Raw genomic sequence first — 14,412 nt, 5'->3', positions numbered from 1 at the left:
CTCTGTCCGTATTTATACGGGTACCCTTCCTTTTTCACGTGCTTCGTCTGGTTTGAATCGATTGCTTATTTTGTTTGATCTGATAAGTGCCGTTTTCTCTGTTATAGGTGTTTACGTCACTCTAAGCTGAAAATGCATCACTGCACTGTGTCATGCATTGTTTGTCGCATTCTGATAGTGCGTGTTTACGGCCTGTCGCCGTTCGCGGCATGGCTTGCTTTTGTGCGCGCTACTGCCGCTTACAACTAAAAAGAGGCGAATCGTCTCATTAGCAAAGCAATGTCAAGAGACTGCTATTTGTTGTTACTTACACTGCTGCTTTCTTTGAGAATGATCAACAAGAACCAAATAATAGGCTGCGTATGATAGAACATGTTCTGAACGAGAGTTAGGCGAAAGTTTTTCTCCGTTTGAAAATCTTTGCGGCCGCTTCTTTAGTACATCAAATTCTGCACAGAAATTAGAGTCATCTTAGATTTAAAAATCTAGTCAGTTGCTGTGGTTCATTTCTGACTGTATCACTATTAGGCTAAGAATAATACGAATATAAACATGACACGATAAGTGTATTCTTCCGCGTTTGCTGTTGTCTCCCTCTAGTTTCGTAGTTTATTAGGCAGACAGGATTTAAATGAGATAGCAACAAACACGGAAGAATACATGGCAAAATGTTTATATTCGTATTATTCTTATTGTGAATGGTGAAGAGAATACTGCTTGTGATTCACATTTCATCAGGTTACTATTAGCAACCATCTCTTCTCACAGGTAGGAAAAAATTCAGAACGTAGAGTTGGCCATATTGAAAAACATCCCAAACAGACTTGCCAGTCGGATTTTCGTAGTACATTGAAATTCTAATACATTCGAAGATGAACAATACGGAATTTGTATTTACTTCGTTGGATAATGTATGAAAATGCAGTGGTCGAAACTCGGGGCGGAGAAAAAAAAGCTCGTCTTCCACGTTTTTTTTTACATTTACTTACTGATGCAGAGGTTTTGGCGCCAGTATTTATCTTTGTGCCTACAAAGCATGTCTGTGTAGCGCTACATATATATATGATGGCAGAAGTTAGTTGTGGCGGCACCTACCAACATTTTTCAGAACTTCCGCTTGCTTTGCACTCGATTCTAAGCTGCAGGCGGTTTTTTGGATTACAAAAACCGGGAAAAAAGTGCGGCTTAGATTTGAGTAAATACGGTAGTAGTTCATTCTGTGAAGGGTAGTTAGGGCAGAATCTAATACAAATGAGGATATACTTATTGTTGTTAACATTTAAAAGAATACTGGGCCTAGGAAACCAACCATTTATGCCAATATTTAAAGCATGAGCGCACGATCGCACGTGTGCATGCATGTTTATCTCTTTTACAGACAATAGCTGTGGCTGAATTGTGTCTTTTAATTAAGATTAAACAGGGAATAAGAAAATAACTTGGAAATTAGCTCAAAAACTACTTTTTGATATACTTACCAATTATTTGTCTAAAGAAAAGTAGAAGAAAGACTATGTTCGAAACATTGATTCCCAGCAGGGAATGGTTTTTGATGTGAGTGGAATGTAACTGCTTTGATAATACAGAATAAATACAAACTTAATAATCTAGTAGCAGCAAATAGATTCCTGGTGGAGAGTCACTGACAATAAGTATTTAATGGAGGTTGAAGACTATTTGGAAAAGCATGAAGGAGAAATAAAATTAATAAGAAGACTTATTACTAGATGATTTAATATATGTATGTTGTGGCATTGCAAGAAGTGTAGGTAAAAAGGTACAACAAGAAAGAATCAGGAAACAAAATGTTTGAAATAATCAGGTAGAGTTGATATGCTATGGAGAAACTTCATCGCTGGGATGTATGATGATAAGGGTCAGAGGTTCTACATAATGTTAAAGATTTATGATGAGGTGTACACAATTTTATGTAGGCACTGGAGAAAAGAAGGATGGTTGAACCCAAGGAAGGGACAGTCTAATCCTTGGTCACATACATCAATCATCAGAATGACCTGAACTGTTTTTTTTCTTTTTTTTGTGTAGATGGATTAATAAAGGGACACTCACTATGAAAGGATAAAAAGTTATTTACACAGTCTCTGCTCACAGGAGAAGGTGCAAGCACAGCTCTTATGTAGGCAAGAAGCTGTACTTTGACTGTTGGTCACACTATTGATGTGTTCTCCAAAATAGTTAAAGGCTAATAGACTTACCTGGGCACTGATGATTCTTTGCATTTACATTTCTGCACATTTGACTTAGCACAGATCTGAGATTTGAAATTGCAGAGTGTAATGTAGGTTAAAATGGCAGCATGCAACTCCTTATAGTAAAGATGAACCTAAACATTTTCTATCTCAATAAATTTGAGGCAGTGAACTAAAAGCAATGTAAATGCAGTTACCTTTGAGAAAGAGTACTGGAATAATGATGTAGCCTGATCAAACAGTACAACTATCTCATATTCTTATGTATGAAAAGAATGTACATATAAAATAACTGGATGATAATAAAAGGGGAATCGAATACAAACAGAGCAATAAAATGCAAAATGGGAAAGTCAATAACTAGATTATATCATGTAATGAACAGTGGTGTGGTTCAACATACACTAGTACTTTGAATGAAGTACCTTACATATGAAACAAGGTCATAAAAGAGATACTTCATCTTTTATCTTAGCAAGCTAAAGTACATGATAAATGCTTTTCTACAGTGAAAATGCAAAGGGAAGAGCTCTGCTCTCACAAATTTTGAAAAAAGAAAGTGCATGTATGAAATTATGAGTCAAGACATTTGTTACAAAGAAAAGTTATAGTAAATGTGATGGTGGTTTCTGAAATATGTACAGATAAGTAAGTAGAGACACTGTGGACCATAACTGCCAAATTTATCGTGTGGAATCACATATTCATTAATTAAAAAGGATTTAAAAAATTAAATATGTTTATACATGGTTCAGCTGTTTGAGGAAATAAGAAGGGTTTGGTCTTAAGGGATCTTAAGTGGACTTAATAATATAATTTGGTGTGCAAAATATCATAAATATAATATGATATAAGACATATCATGAATTCATAGCTCGAATATCCTCAATTCACTAAACTCTGTATTCTATCGGATAGTTTGGAATATAGTGTTGTGCAGCAGAATAATTTTATTGCACATGTTTAAATTTTTGAGTTCTCTCAGGTGAGCTCATAACAGAGAAGGTTAGCGTTGAGTCAGTGTGCCAGTGAGAATGCCAACAAGGCATACCACCACTGTAACAGCTGTCAGGACATGAGGTGAGTACTGCCACACAACCTCAGAGTGAGGTAGGCAGAAATGCAAACACTGCTGTGCTACATAACAAAGCACAGTGATATAACTTCACCGCGAAGTGCCATTGAAAAATCAAATATAGGCAGACCAAACTGAGCCTGCTGACCCAGAATAATTACTGAATTACCACAGAGAGGCAAGAAGCATTGGTTGGTCTGATAAATGAGGGCAAATTCACTGCATCATAGGCGCAGACTTGACCATTTAAATAACAAGGCTTTTGTAGCTGAAGATGACATTCTGTCATGCTGCCATTCTGTCAGTGTCCCTAAAACCAGAGACAGAGACAGTGAAACCACAATACGCTGATTGATAATGACCAGCCTGCTACCTGCTTGCTGACTTCAACACTCAGATGCAGCCAACCAGAGGCACACCACAGCTATGGTCTCCCACTGTTGCCTACTGGGCCGTTGCAAATGAGAAGAATGATGTGCGGCCAGTCTTCCAACAGTATGGTCATCGAAGATGATCTGTAAGCTGCCATATCCACACCAACCAGGTATGATGTATATGTGCAGCCTCCTGGCTGACTCATGAGCATCTGATGCCCTTCAGTTGCTCCACAGTGAATGGCTAGGATCTAGTCTTCACGGCAACTGATATGCTGGACCTCAGTTGGCAGTCTCCACCTGAGTGCACAACAGACTTCTTTGAGAGTATTCAGGTGGAAGCCTCACTGGGTTATTGCGGAATGTCCAAGTACTGGTGCTTTCCTCAGCCTTCTACCACAGCCAATATAGCATGTGGCCATGGCAGTAACATGTGGAAGTGAGGTTACGATGTGCTGACAAGGCATTAACACTTCTTCTGCGTTTAAGCTCGGCCACTGACCGCAGCTCTGAACGCACTTATAACTCTCTAAATTTTGCACGGTACATAAATGTTATTGCAAATATCACTGCATTAATGACACCTCCAGGCATGAACTACACCCCTCACCAAAACTCTGCAACCGACCTCCTGTTCACAATGTGACCTCAGCTTCCCAGGTTGCAACTTTGGCATATGGAACTGGTCATCTGATGTTCAGACATCAGAATTGGTGTCAGAATATTGGCTATCACCTCAGGACTTTGGCAACAATGGAACCCTGCTGACTGCTGCCACTCCTAGGAAGACTGCTCAACTACAGCAGGGTTGCAGTTTCATCAACACATGGTATGGAGAGTGCAGTATCTATTTTTGTGCTCTTGTTTGACTATAAGGATCATAGGGATGCAATGAGGTTTTTTTTCTGTGTGTCCAGCTGTATTGATATGTATTTTATAAAGGAAGTGAGTGCAAATAATGATCAAAGATGGTATCTATCAATATGTATTGTTTTCAAGGGGCACTGTGTGTTTTATTGTGAGTCTAGCTCATTCATTATCTTTAAGTATGGGTAAATGATATTCCTGAGTAGCTATTCTGGTGGAACATTATGTTGTAGTAAGTGTATGATAGTAGTGTATTTAAGTGTCTGCATCATTATTTTATGTCTCTCTCTTTTGTTGGGTTTTGTATTATTATCGGGTCAAACACGTCATCATCGATTCCATACGGTGCTGCCATGGAGGAAACATTGAGGATTTTATCAGCACCAGTAGCTCATTTTCAGGAGAGCAATGCATAGCAAATCACAAGCACTAGGGATATGCTTAACAAAGTAAAGGCTATAGGTGCAGATTGTACAGTTTCAGAGTACTGAAGAAGAGAGAGAGAGAGAGAGAAAGCAATAGCTTATTTAAGATTCCAGAATATGTGGAGGAATTTCAGAGCAGTTGTGAGGACTGGTTTCTTGAAAATCGTGACATGAGGAATAACAATATTACAGAGAGGGGGCAAAGAAGAGATAGAGAGAAATATGAGAGGAGGAATCAGGAACAATTATGGTTGAAGAGCATTTGTAGTGGACTAGACAATGCAAAAAGATGTTAATAATGAAAGGCTGTGGAAGTTGCTGTAATTTTACTTGATATGCAAAGTATTAGCATCGTGGAAGTAATGGAGACTAGTGTAAAGGTATCAGATCCAATATCCTGTGAAAATGTGGAGTCTGAAGTACATGAAGTGTCAAACAAAGTGAGTGAGTGCTGTACAGAAGTAAATGGGTATGTGAGCAGCAACATGGGTAATACTGAATTAGGTGCAGTAGTATCTAAGCCACTGGTTGATAATGGTTGTTGTTTTGAAGCTGTCAAGACTAGGTCAGATTTACAAGGAAGTGCATGTGCCACTGATTTTTGTGTCATGCAGAGTGGAACAGCAGACTGTGTTTTTAAGGTAGGTGCCATCAAGAATGCACAGGAAGCTGTTGATTTTGTTAGTTGTATAGCAAATTTTATGAATAATGAAGGGGTACAAATACATTATTTCTGAAGTATGCTGATTCTTCACATTTGGTGTGGCACAACCTTCTCCAAAGGGGGAGAGGATGGAACAGAAGAAAGGAGAAAAATGTTTGTAAGGCTAAAAATCAAGCCAATGAGACTGAATCATTTCAGGAATGTGTGTCTGAGGATCAGAGTAAATCTGACAATCCTTGCAATGTTGTAAGTAAAGAGGATAAGAGGAAACATTGTGTAATTATTCATAAAACCACAGCAGCTGAGTGAGACAGTTGCAAGCAAGGCAACATAGCAAGGGTCAATTATCATGAACATACACTCCTGGAAATGGAAAAAAGAACACATTGACACCGGTGTGTCAGACCCACCATACTTGCTCCGGACACTGCGAGAGGGCTGTACAAGCAATGATCACACGCACGGCACAGCGGACACACCAGGAACCGCGGTGTTGGCCGTCGAATGGCGCTAGCTGCGCAGCATTTGTGCACCGCCGCCGTCAGTGTCAGCCAGTTTGCCGTGGCATACGGAGCTCCATTGCAGTCTTTAACACTGGTAGCATGCTGTGACAGCGGGGACATGAACTGTATGTGCAGTTGACGGACTTTGAGCGAGGGCGTATAGTGGGCATGCGGGAGGCCGGGTGGACGTACCGCCGAATTGCTCAACACGTGGGGCGTGAGGTCTCCACAGTACATCGATGTTGTCGCCAGTGGTCGGCGGAAGGTGCACGTGCCCGTCGACCTGGGACCGGACCGCAGCGATGCACGGATGCACGCCAAGACCGTAGGATCCTACGCAGTGCCGTAGGGGACCGCACTGCCACTTCCCAGCAAATTAGGGACACTGTTGCTACTGGGGTATCGGCGAGGACCATTCGCAACTGTCTCCATGAAGCTGGACTACGGTCCCGCACACCGTTAGGCCGTCTTCCGCTCACGCCCCAACATCGTGCAGCCCGCCTCCAGTGGTGTCGCGACAGGCGTGAATGGAGGGACGAATGGAGACGTGTCGTCTTCAGCGATGAGAGTCGCTTCTGCCTTGGTGCCAATGATGGTCGTATGCGTGTTTGGCGCCGTGCAGGTGAGCGCCACAATCAGGACTGCATACGACCGAGGCACACAGGGCCAACACCCGGCATCATGGTGTGGGGAGCGATCTCCTACACTGGTCGTACACCACTGGTGATCGTCGAGGGGACACTGAATAGTGCACGGTACATCCAAACCGTCATCGAACCCATCGTTCTACCATTCCTAGACCGGCAAGGGAACTTGCTGTTCCAACAGGACAATGCACGTCCGCATGTATCCCGTGCCACCCAACGTGCTCTAGAAGGTGTAAGTCAACTACCCTGGCCAGCAAGATCTCCGGATCTGTCCCCCATTGAGCATGTTCGGGACTGGATGAAGCGTCGTCTCACGCGGTCTGCACGTCCAGCACGAACGCTGGTCCAACTGAGGCGCCAGGTGGAAATGGCATGGCAAGCCGTTCCACAGGACTACATCCAACATCTCTACGATCGTCTCCATGGGAGAATAGCAGCCTGCATTGCTGCGAAAGGTGGATATACACTGTACTAGTGCCGACATTGTGCATGCTCTGTTGCCTGTGTCTATGTGCCTGTGGTTCTGTCAGTGTGATCATGTGATGTATCTGACCCCAGGAATGTGTCAGTAAAGTTTCCCCTTCCTGGGACAATGAATTCACGGTGTTCTTATTTCAATTTCCAGGAGTGTAGAACAATGTAAACTGTGTTTGGCATCACTAAGTGCCAATGCACGTGGTAAAGTGCCAAAGAGGATGAGGATGTTGGTTCTAAAAATGTAAGAATAAGAAAGTGTGGCTCTGAAAGACATAGTTAATCTGCAAATAACTGTAAGATAAGGTAGGTAGCTACTGGCCACTACATTGTATATGGCAGTACTGCAAGTAGTTGTTGTCTAAGCTTAGTTTTAAGGCTGTGCATTTTGAGGAAATGTACGGGAATTTTTTGTTTAAAAGACAAAGATTCAGACAATATACCAAAACAATGGGTTAAAAAACCACAAGACTAGTAAAACTGTAAAATTAAGTATAACTTGTAAACATGGAAAAAGGATAATGTAGCATACTATAAAAACAAAAAAAGGGATTGACAAACTGAAGTTTAAGAATTGTGATACAGAATTTGGAGACAAAGAGACAATCCATGTAAGTCAGCTCTCACAAACAACAAAATTGGTGCAGTAGGCACAATGTACAATTGTGAAGTAGATATATGAGCTTAGCACAGAAGATTTATCAAAGGAAAAATCTGTGATGAATTTTTCAAAGGGAGGAGTGTTATGTAACAGAATAAAATAGTTTAATTTTTCATTTTACATGTTATCATCAAATTTCTAATTTATTTCACCATTCACTGAGGACTATTTTCCTTGCAACTGAAAATTCATGAAACGTTACAGGATCCCTGAAAGAATTATGTGTAGTTTTAAATAGCTCTTTACTGATTTAGTTTAAAATTATTGGTAACACAATGTTATGAATGAAATATCTTTAATTTTTGCAGAGTCTCTCAGCATCAAATGGCACAAAACTGTGTGCTCTAATTCCATGTTTTGTTCCATGTATTTGTACATAGCAATAACTTTATAACAACTGAAGTGCCGCTGTGCCACATTCTTGTTTTAATTTGGTATATAACATTTTAAAAATCTTTGTTCTGTGTTATGTACTTACCAATCTGTGACTCAGCAACAAGTGTGTTGTTGCGATCACATAGAGGGCTGAATGGCAATCCTAACTCACGTTCCTTATCTCCTTGTCTGAAGAACTCCTCAAGAAGTTGAGAAGTCCATCTATGGTGGAGATCCCATCGCTTAGCAGGATGTGATATGTCACAACAGTGAAGCACCAGTGAAAGAGCCTTGGACTTGTCCACACTGCAAAGACATGATCGTGCAAAACAAAATTCATGAAAATACATGAGCAAACACAGGCAAAGAAGAAAATATGTTTTCTTTGAACAAGATAGTCAGGTAACAATTACCTTATAGTAAAAATACAACTGAGAAAATTTTAAAATCATATGGAGAGAATAAGTGGTCAATGCTTACCTCCAGGAAGTAAAACTTCAAGTACTTACTGAAGGAAACATTAAAGTGAAAAAAAACTAAACCTAATTTTTGGAACTTGTATGTTCTTTCCTTAGCGAGAAAATAGGGATAGGTTGGGAAATTTTGGAAAGGAGAGGTGGGTCACATAGGCCCTGGGTTGAGGTGGATCCAACTACAAATATGAGGGGAAACTCAACACAAAGGTAAGCACTAGTCTCTCATGCTGTCTCTCTAATTTCATAGAAAAAGATACATATTTTTTCTGACTAAGTTCACATGACTTCAATAGTTCACTTTCACTCTAGGCTTTGGAGAAATGCTTGTAATTGTGAAGGATACACAACATTTGGCAAAACATTCTTTTTCTCAAATAACATATTGTAGCTTAGACAAAAGCCTTCTTCATTTCAACTTGAAAGAGTTGGAGCCGGACATGAAACCACGTGGAAACTACTGAAGAAATGTGGAAGTGAGTCTGCAAGGTGAAGACTGTTTACATTATTTGTATCATTCATGTACTCCTATAGACACTGAACATGCACTATAACATTATTAGCAAAAAAGGAGAAATAATCTAGCATTTCCAAACAATCTGAAAGTTACATTAATGGAAATTTCTCAAATGCTGAATATCAAAGCAATCATACAAGAGAAACATGTTACACTGTTTCCATTTAGGCATCTCCAACAGCCTGAAAAATCAAGAGGGGCCTGGCACTTGCCAGTAATCAGAGTGGGTATGTGGGAAGCCTATTGTGGATGTCTTTGTAATTTATAGTCATTAGTGTCTTAAATATGAATGCTAGATTTAGCAGTAGTATTTAAAATTTAGGCCCTCTGGTAAAAGGTTTAACCCATGATGATCTATGCAAGTCTATGCAAGAATAAATAGGTGTGACATACTGTTAGGTATCAAGGAATGTGTAACTACCATATGATTTATGAGAAAAACCATGAAAAGCATGGGCAGACATTTGTGGAGCTCTGTATACCAGGAAATAACATGGTCCCTGCATGTGAATGCAACTATCAGTCATGGCTATTGCATAGTGTCATATCTTATCTGCTGTATAGACATCAGTCATTCATTACTGTAAGGTAAAAATGATAGAGACTACAAATCATTGTGAATAAAAATAAAACTATCACAAATAAAACACAAAAATAATTTCTTAAAATCCATTTGCAACATACTGACACAAATAACATTTGAAATTAATGAACCTTACCTGGCCTCAGCGAGTGTCAGGAGATTCCTCATGTTTTTCAGCTGCTGAAAATGGAAACTCATGTCTGTTGCTAAAACCATATCAATAACAAGAGTGCGGAACTCCCGAAACTCTTCACGTGACAGATTTTGGAGGATGTTACATTCCTCATCCCGCATCACCCTTTAAAACAGAAAAGAAAATGGGTAAGTTCTCTTCAATAAATACACAACTATAAAAGGTATAAAGCTGAACATTAAACTGGAGAAATTTCCCTGTCTGGCAAATACAAAGTATTACTTTTTTGTTAATTGATAACTGTTTCTCAGATTAAGAAAAAATCTATTCTCCTTTGCAATTCTTAGAGAAAATTAGAAATCAACAATGTATAATTATTATAATAAAGGAAAACAATTAATTCAGAACTGTAGATCAGGAAATACAAAAAACATATACACCAGTACTCAGAGGCGACTATGGGCCCAGATTTTTTTAAAGTCACTCAAGATTTAGCTGAGTTAGTGCCTTCTGCCAAATCACCTCCACAATTGTCAATGTTGATAGACTCAGAGTGGTAAAGAACTTCATAATCTTTCTGTTACATTGAGTACCTGCCGGCCGGAGTGGCTGAACAGTTCTAGGCGCTTCAGTCTGGAACTGCGCGACCACTACGGTTGCAGGTTCAAATCCTGCCTCGGGCATGGATGTGTGTGATGTCCTTAGGTTAGTTAGGTTTAAGTAGTTCTAAGTCCTAGGGGACTGATGACCTCAGATGTTAAGTCCCATAGTGCTCAGAGCCATATGAACCATTGAGTTCCTTTGTCATTCCTTTCTTGGTCTTTCTGTTGATTTTGTGCTACTTCTCTCAAGATCAATATTTATGTCTCCAGGTCTGTATATTTAGTAATGTAAAAGTGTAATTAGCTTTGAAGTGTGACATAACAGTTTTCTCTGTTTTATTTACCAGATGACTGGGAAAAATACATGCTACATTCATCAAAATTATTAACGCTTAGTATTGTGTTGCACTATAGAACCATCCCCTTTTGTCATAAGCCTCATCACCCAGTTTCATTATCCACATTAAATTCCAATAGAGAAATACACAATGTAGCGAATTCAGTAGTTTCTACAAAATGAAAAGCAATTCTTCTACTCATTTATGATTTATATATAATATATTTTTTGCAAAGCATTATAAATATGAATTTATAATTGTTTCATACCTAAAAGAGGCACTTATATGATGATTTTCTAGGACAGCACGATCATTATATAATAATGCTGTCTCTGTGCCTGACATGACATGGAAGTTGTTGGTTGTACCTGTATGTTCATAGTCATGAATTAAAGCTGCAACAAGGGTTGCAAAGATCTCCAGATCTGTTAGCCAGTTCTGAAACAGAAGATATGCACTGAAAGATATAAAAATACTTAACTTCAGCAAAAAAAAATATAGCTGTTGTACATGAAGTAATAGTGAGACAGAAAAAAAGTAATACAAGCAAACATGAGAGCAGGATGAAAATAGAATGGAGTTATAACCAGAAGTATAACAAATATTCTGTTTACACCACAGCTGTAAGTCTGATCTTGGAGTTGCTGCTTCCATTAACTGGGACAGAACTCCAGCAATGCAGATGATGATGGCTTTAAGAACGAATACTTGACTAACTTATTAATATTATGTTTTGTATTGTCTTAATTTCTCCTATATTACAAGTAATTTGTTTGTTCACCGTGCCTATCAATGTTAAAGGAAGTTTAACCAGAATTAAAACATGAGCATGAGAAGGCAAAGAGATCTATATCTTGTTCATTACAAAGATATTGTTTTTTACAATCAGAGACATAATCATGGCCACACTGTGTAATACATGGAGTGCCAGTATCAGCCTCAAATCTATTGTTTTAGTATCATTTCAAATATTCAATAGCCAGGGTTTCTGAAGCCATATATCTACAGAGAGTATACATTTTTATATGTACCCTTTACTTGCATTCTCTAATTTTCAGACATGTATAGGATATCTTACTGTTTATCACACACACACACACACACACACACACACACACACGACCACTGTCTCCAGCCACTGATTGCTGGCAGTTGCTGTATGTATTTCAATCTCAGTGGCCAGAGACAGTGGTCATGTGTGTAGTAGTTGTGCTTGTGAGAATATGTGTGTGTTTTCTACTTTTGAAGAAGGCCTTTTGGCCAAAAGCTCAAATGTATAGCAGTTTTTTTGTTGTGCCTGTCCGCAACTCAACGTATCCTCTATAAGACAAATAGCAATATATCCTTTAGTTTTTATTTGCTGAATATTAAATGGTGAATCAATTCTGCTTCTACATTTATAACTACAGACACAATCTACAATCTTCAGTTATGAAGGTACATGCATAGTAGAGATGAATCAACTATAAAATATCATATTCATGTCTGAAGTATATGAAAATTATAGAATGCAAGTAAAAGGTGTACATAAAAAAATCTCAGGAAAGACTCAGTAAACTATAAGACATGAATAATTTGAGGCCAGGCCTAGATATCATTCCCAGATAATCTAAAGAAGGAACATTCTAGTTTTTTCATGAGATCCAGTAGGTCTAACAACTTCATTGTCCATTACCCAAGCACAGGTCAAAATACAATTAAATGTCACACTGTCATCAGATATCTCATGAAAGGAAAGTTGGTGCCTCAAGATGTCTCCTACTGTTGAGAACCACCTACTACTGACTTCCACTGTTGAGCTGCTGTGAATGGGTTCAGTGCATGGTGACAAACTGGAATCAGATATGGTGAAGAAAACAGGGTTTATTTCGACAATGATGATCTTTGTATGCAGTGTGGGAAGTCTTACTGTGAATAGCTCAATCCAGTGTTTTCTACACCTACATCTACATGGATATGCTGCAAATAATATTTACATGCCTGGCAGAGAGTTCATCAAAGCACCTTCACAAAAACTGTCTATTATTCCAATCTCGTACAGCATGCGGAAAAAAAGGAACACCTATATCTTTCGGTGCGAGCTCTGATTTCCCTTATTTTATTCTGGTGATTGTTTCTCCCTGTATAGATCACATCAAAAAAATATTTTCACATTCGGAGAAAATTGGTGATTGAAAATTCATGAGAAGATTCCACCACAACGTAACATGCCTTTGCTTTAATTATGTGCATCCCAAATTCTGTATCATTTCAGTGACCCTCTCTTCCCTATAATACAAACATCGCTGCCCTTCTTTGAACTTTCTCAATGTACTTCATCAATCCTACCTGGTAAAGATCCCACACTGTGCAGCAGTATTCTAAAAGAGGACGGACAAGCATAGCATAGGCAGTCTCTTCAGTAGATCTCTTTACATTTCATAAGTGTCCTGCCAATAAAACACAGACTTTACTTAGCCCTCTGCACAACATTTTCTATGTGTTTCTTCCAATCGAAGTTGTTTGTAATTGTAATTCCTTGGTATTTAGTTGAATTTACGGTCTTTAGATTTGACTGATTTATTGTGTAACCAGAGTTTAATAGATTTCTTTTAGCACTCATGTGGATGACCTCACACTTTTCACTATTTAGAGTCAACTGCCAATTTTCAACCCATAAAGATACCTTTTCTAAATCATTTTGCAATTTGTTTTGATCTTCTGATGACTTTACTAGCGATAAACACCTGCAAACAACCTAAGATAGCTGCTCGGATTGTCTCCTAAATTGTTTATGCAGATGACAAACAGCAAAGGGCCTCTAACACTACCTTGGCAAATGCCAGAAATCACTTCTGTTTTACTCGATGGCTTTCCGTCAATTACTACGAACTGTGACCTCTGACAGGAAATCACGAATCTAGTCACTTAACTGAGATGATATTCCATAAGCATGCAATTTCACTGCAAGCAGCTTGTATGGTACAGTGTCAAAAGCCTTCTGGAAATCTAGAAATATGGAATCTGTTTGAAATTCCTTGTCAATAGCACTCAACATTTTGTGTGAGCAAAGAGCTAGTTGTGTTTCACAAGAATGACGTTTTTTAAATCCATGTTGACCATTTTCTTCGAGATAATTCATAATGCTTGAAATCAATATATGTTCCAAAATTCTGTTGCATATCAAGATTAATGATGTGGACCCAAGGTAGCATGTATTACTACTGATACGAACACACTTGACTGGTTTGGCATTGCACACAACATGCTGTCATACCTAGTAGTGACACAAAAGATAATGAAACATCAGTACAATGGGCATCTTATATGATAGCCACAGGTTTAGCATCTCAGACCAGCCTTCTAGGAACCATTTTACAAGCAGACAATGTTGCTCAGATGCAGAAAATACATTGTAGGAATGTCTCCATACCATTATCTAATTTCTGTGGCCTGCCAAATGACATGGCCATGTATTGCACTACCCAAGAATCCGCTTACATCTCTTTTGT

At 38.9% G+C, this 14,412-nt stretch overlaps 1 protein-coding gene across 1 annotated transcript in view; it reads right to left on the bottom strand.

The window, feature by feature from the left end:
* The window catches only part of LOC126188632 (dual specificity calcium/calmodulin-dependent 3',5'-cyclic nucleotide phosphodiesterase 1-like), a 590,211-nt gene that overhangs the window by 47,356 nt on the left and 528,443 nt on the right, over window positions 1–14,412 (bottom strand). Inside the window, exons 9-11 of the mRNA XM_049930233.1 lie at window positions 11,190–11,359; window positions 9,985–10,146; window positions 8,379–8,581 (exon numbers count right to left, since the gene is read on the bottom strand). Coding sequence (XP_049786190.1) covers window positions 8,379–8,581; window positions 9,985–10,146; window positions 11,190–11,359 — 535 coding nt within the window. The remainder of the gene's footprint in view (window positions 1–8,378; window positions 8,582–9,984; window positions 10,147–11,189; window positions 11,360–14,412) is intronic.

Source organism: Schistocerca cancellata, chromosome 5 (genome assembly GCF_023864275.1).
Source record: "Schistocerca cancellata isolate TAMUIC-IGC-003103 chromosome 5, iqSchCanc2.1, whole genome shotgun sequence".
In the NCBI taxonomy this organism is placed as follows: Eukaryota; Metazoa; Arthropoda; class Insecta; order Orthoptera; family Acrididae; genus Schistocerca; species Schistocerca cancellata.
The sequence above is the reverse complement of the archived record's forward strand: the minus strand, read 5'-3'. Positions and strand labels throughout refer to the sequence as shown.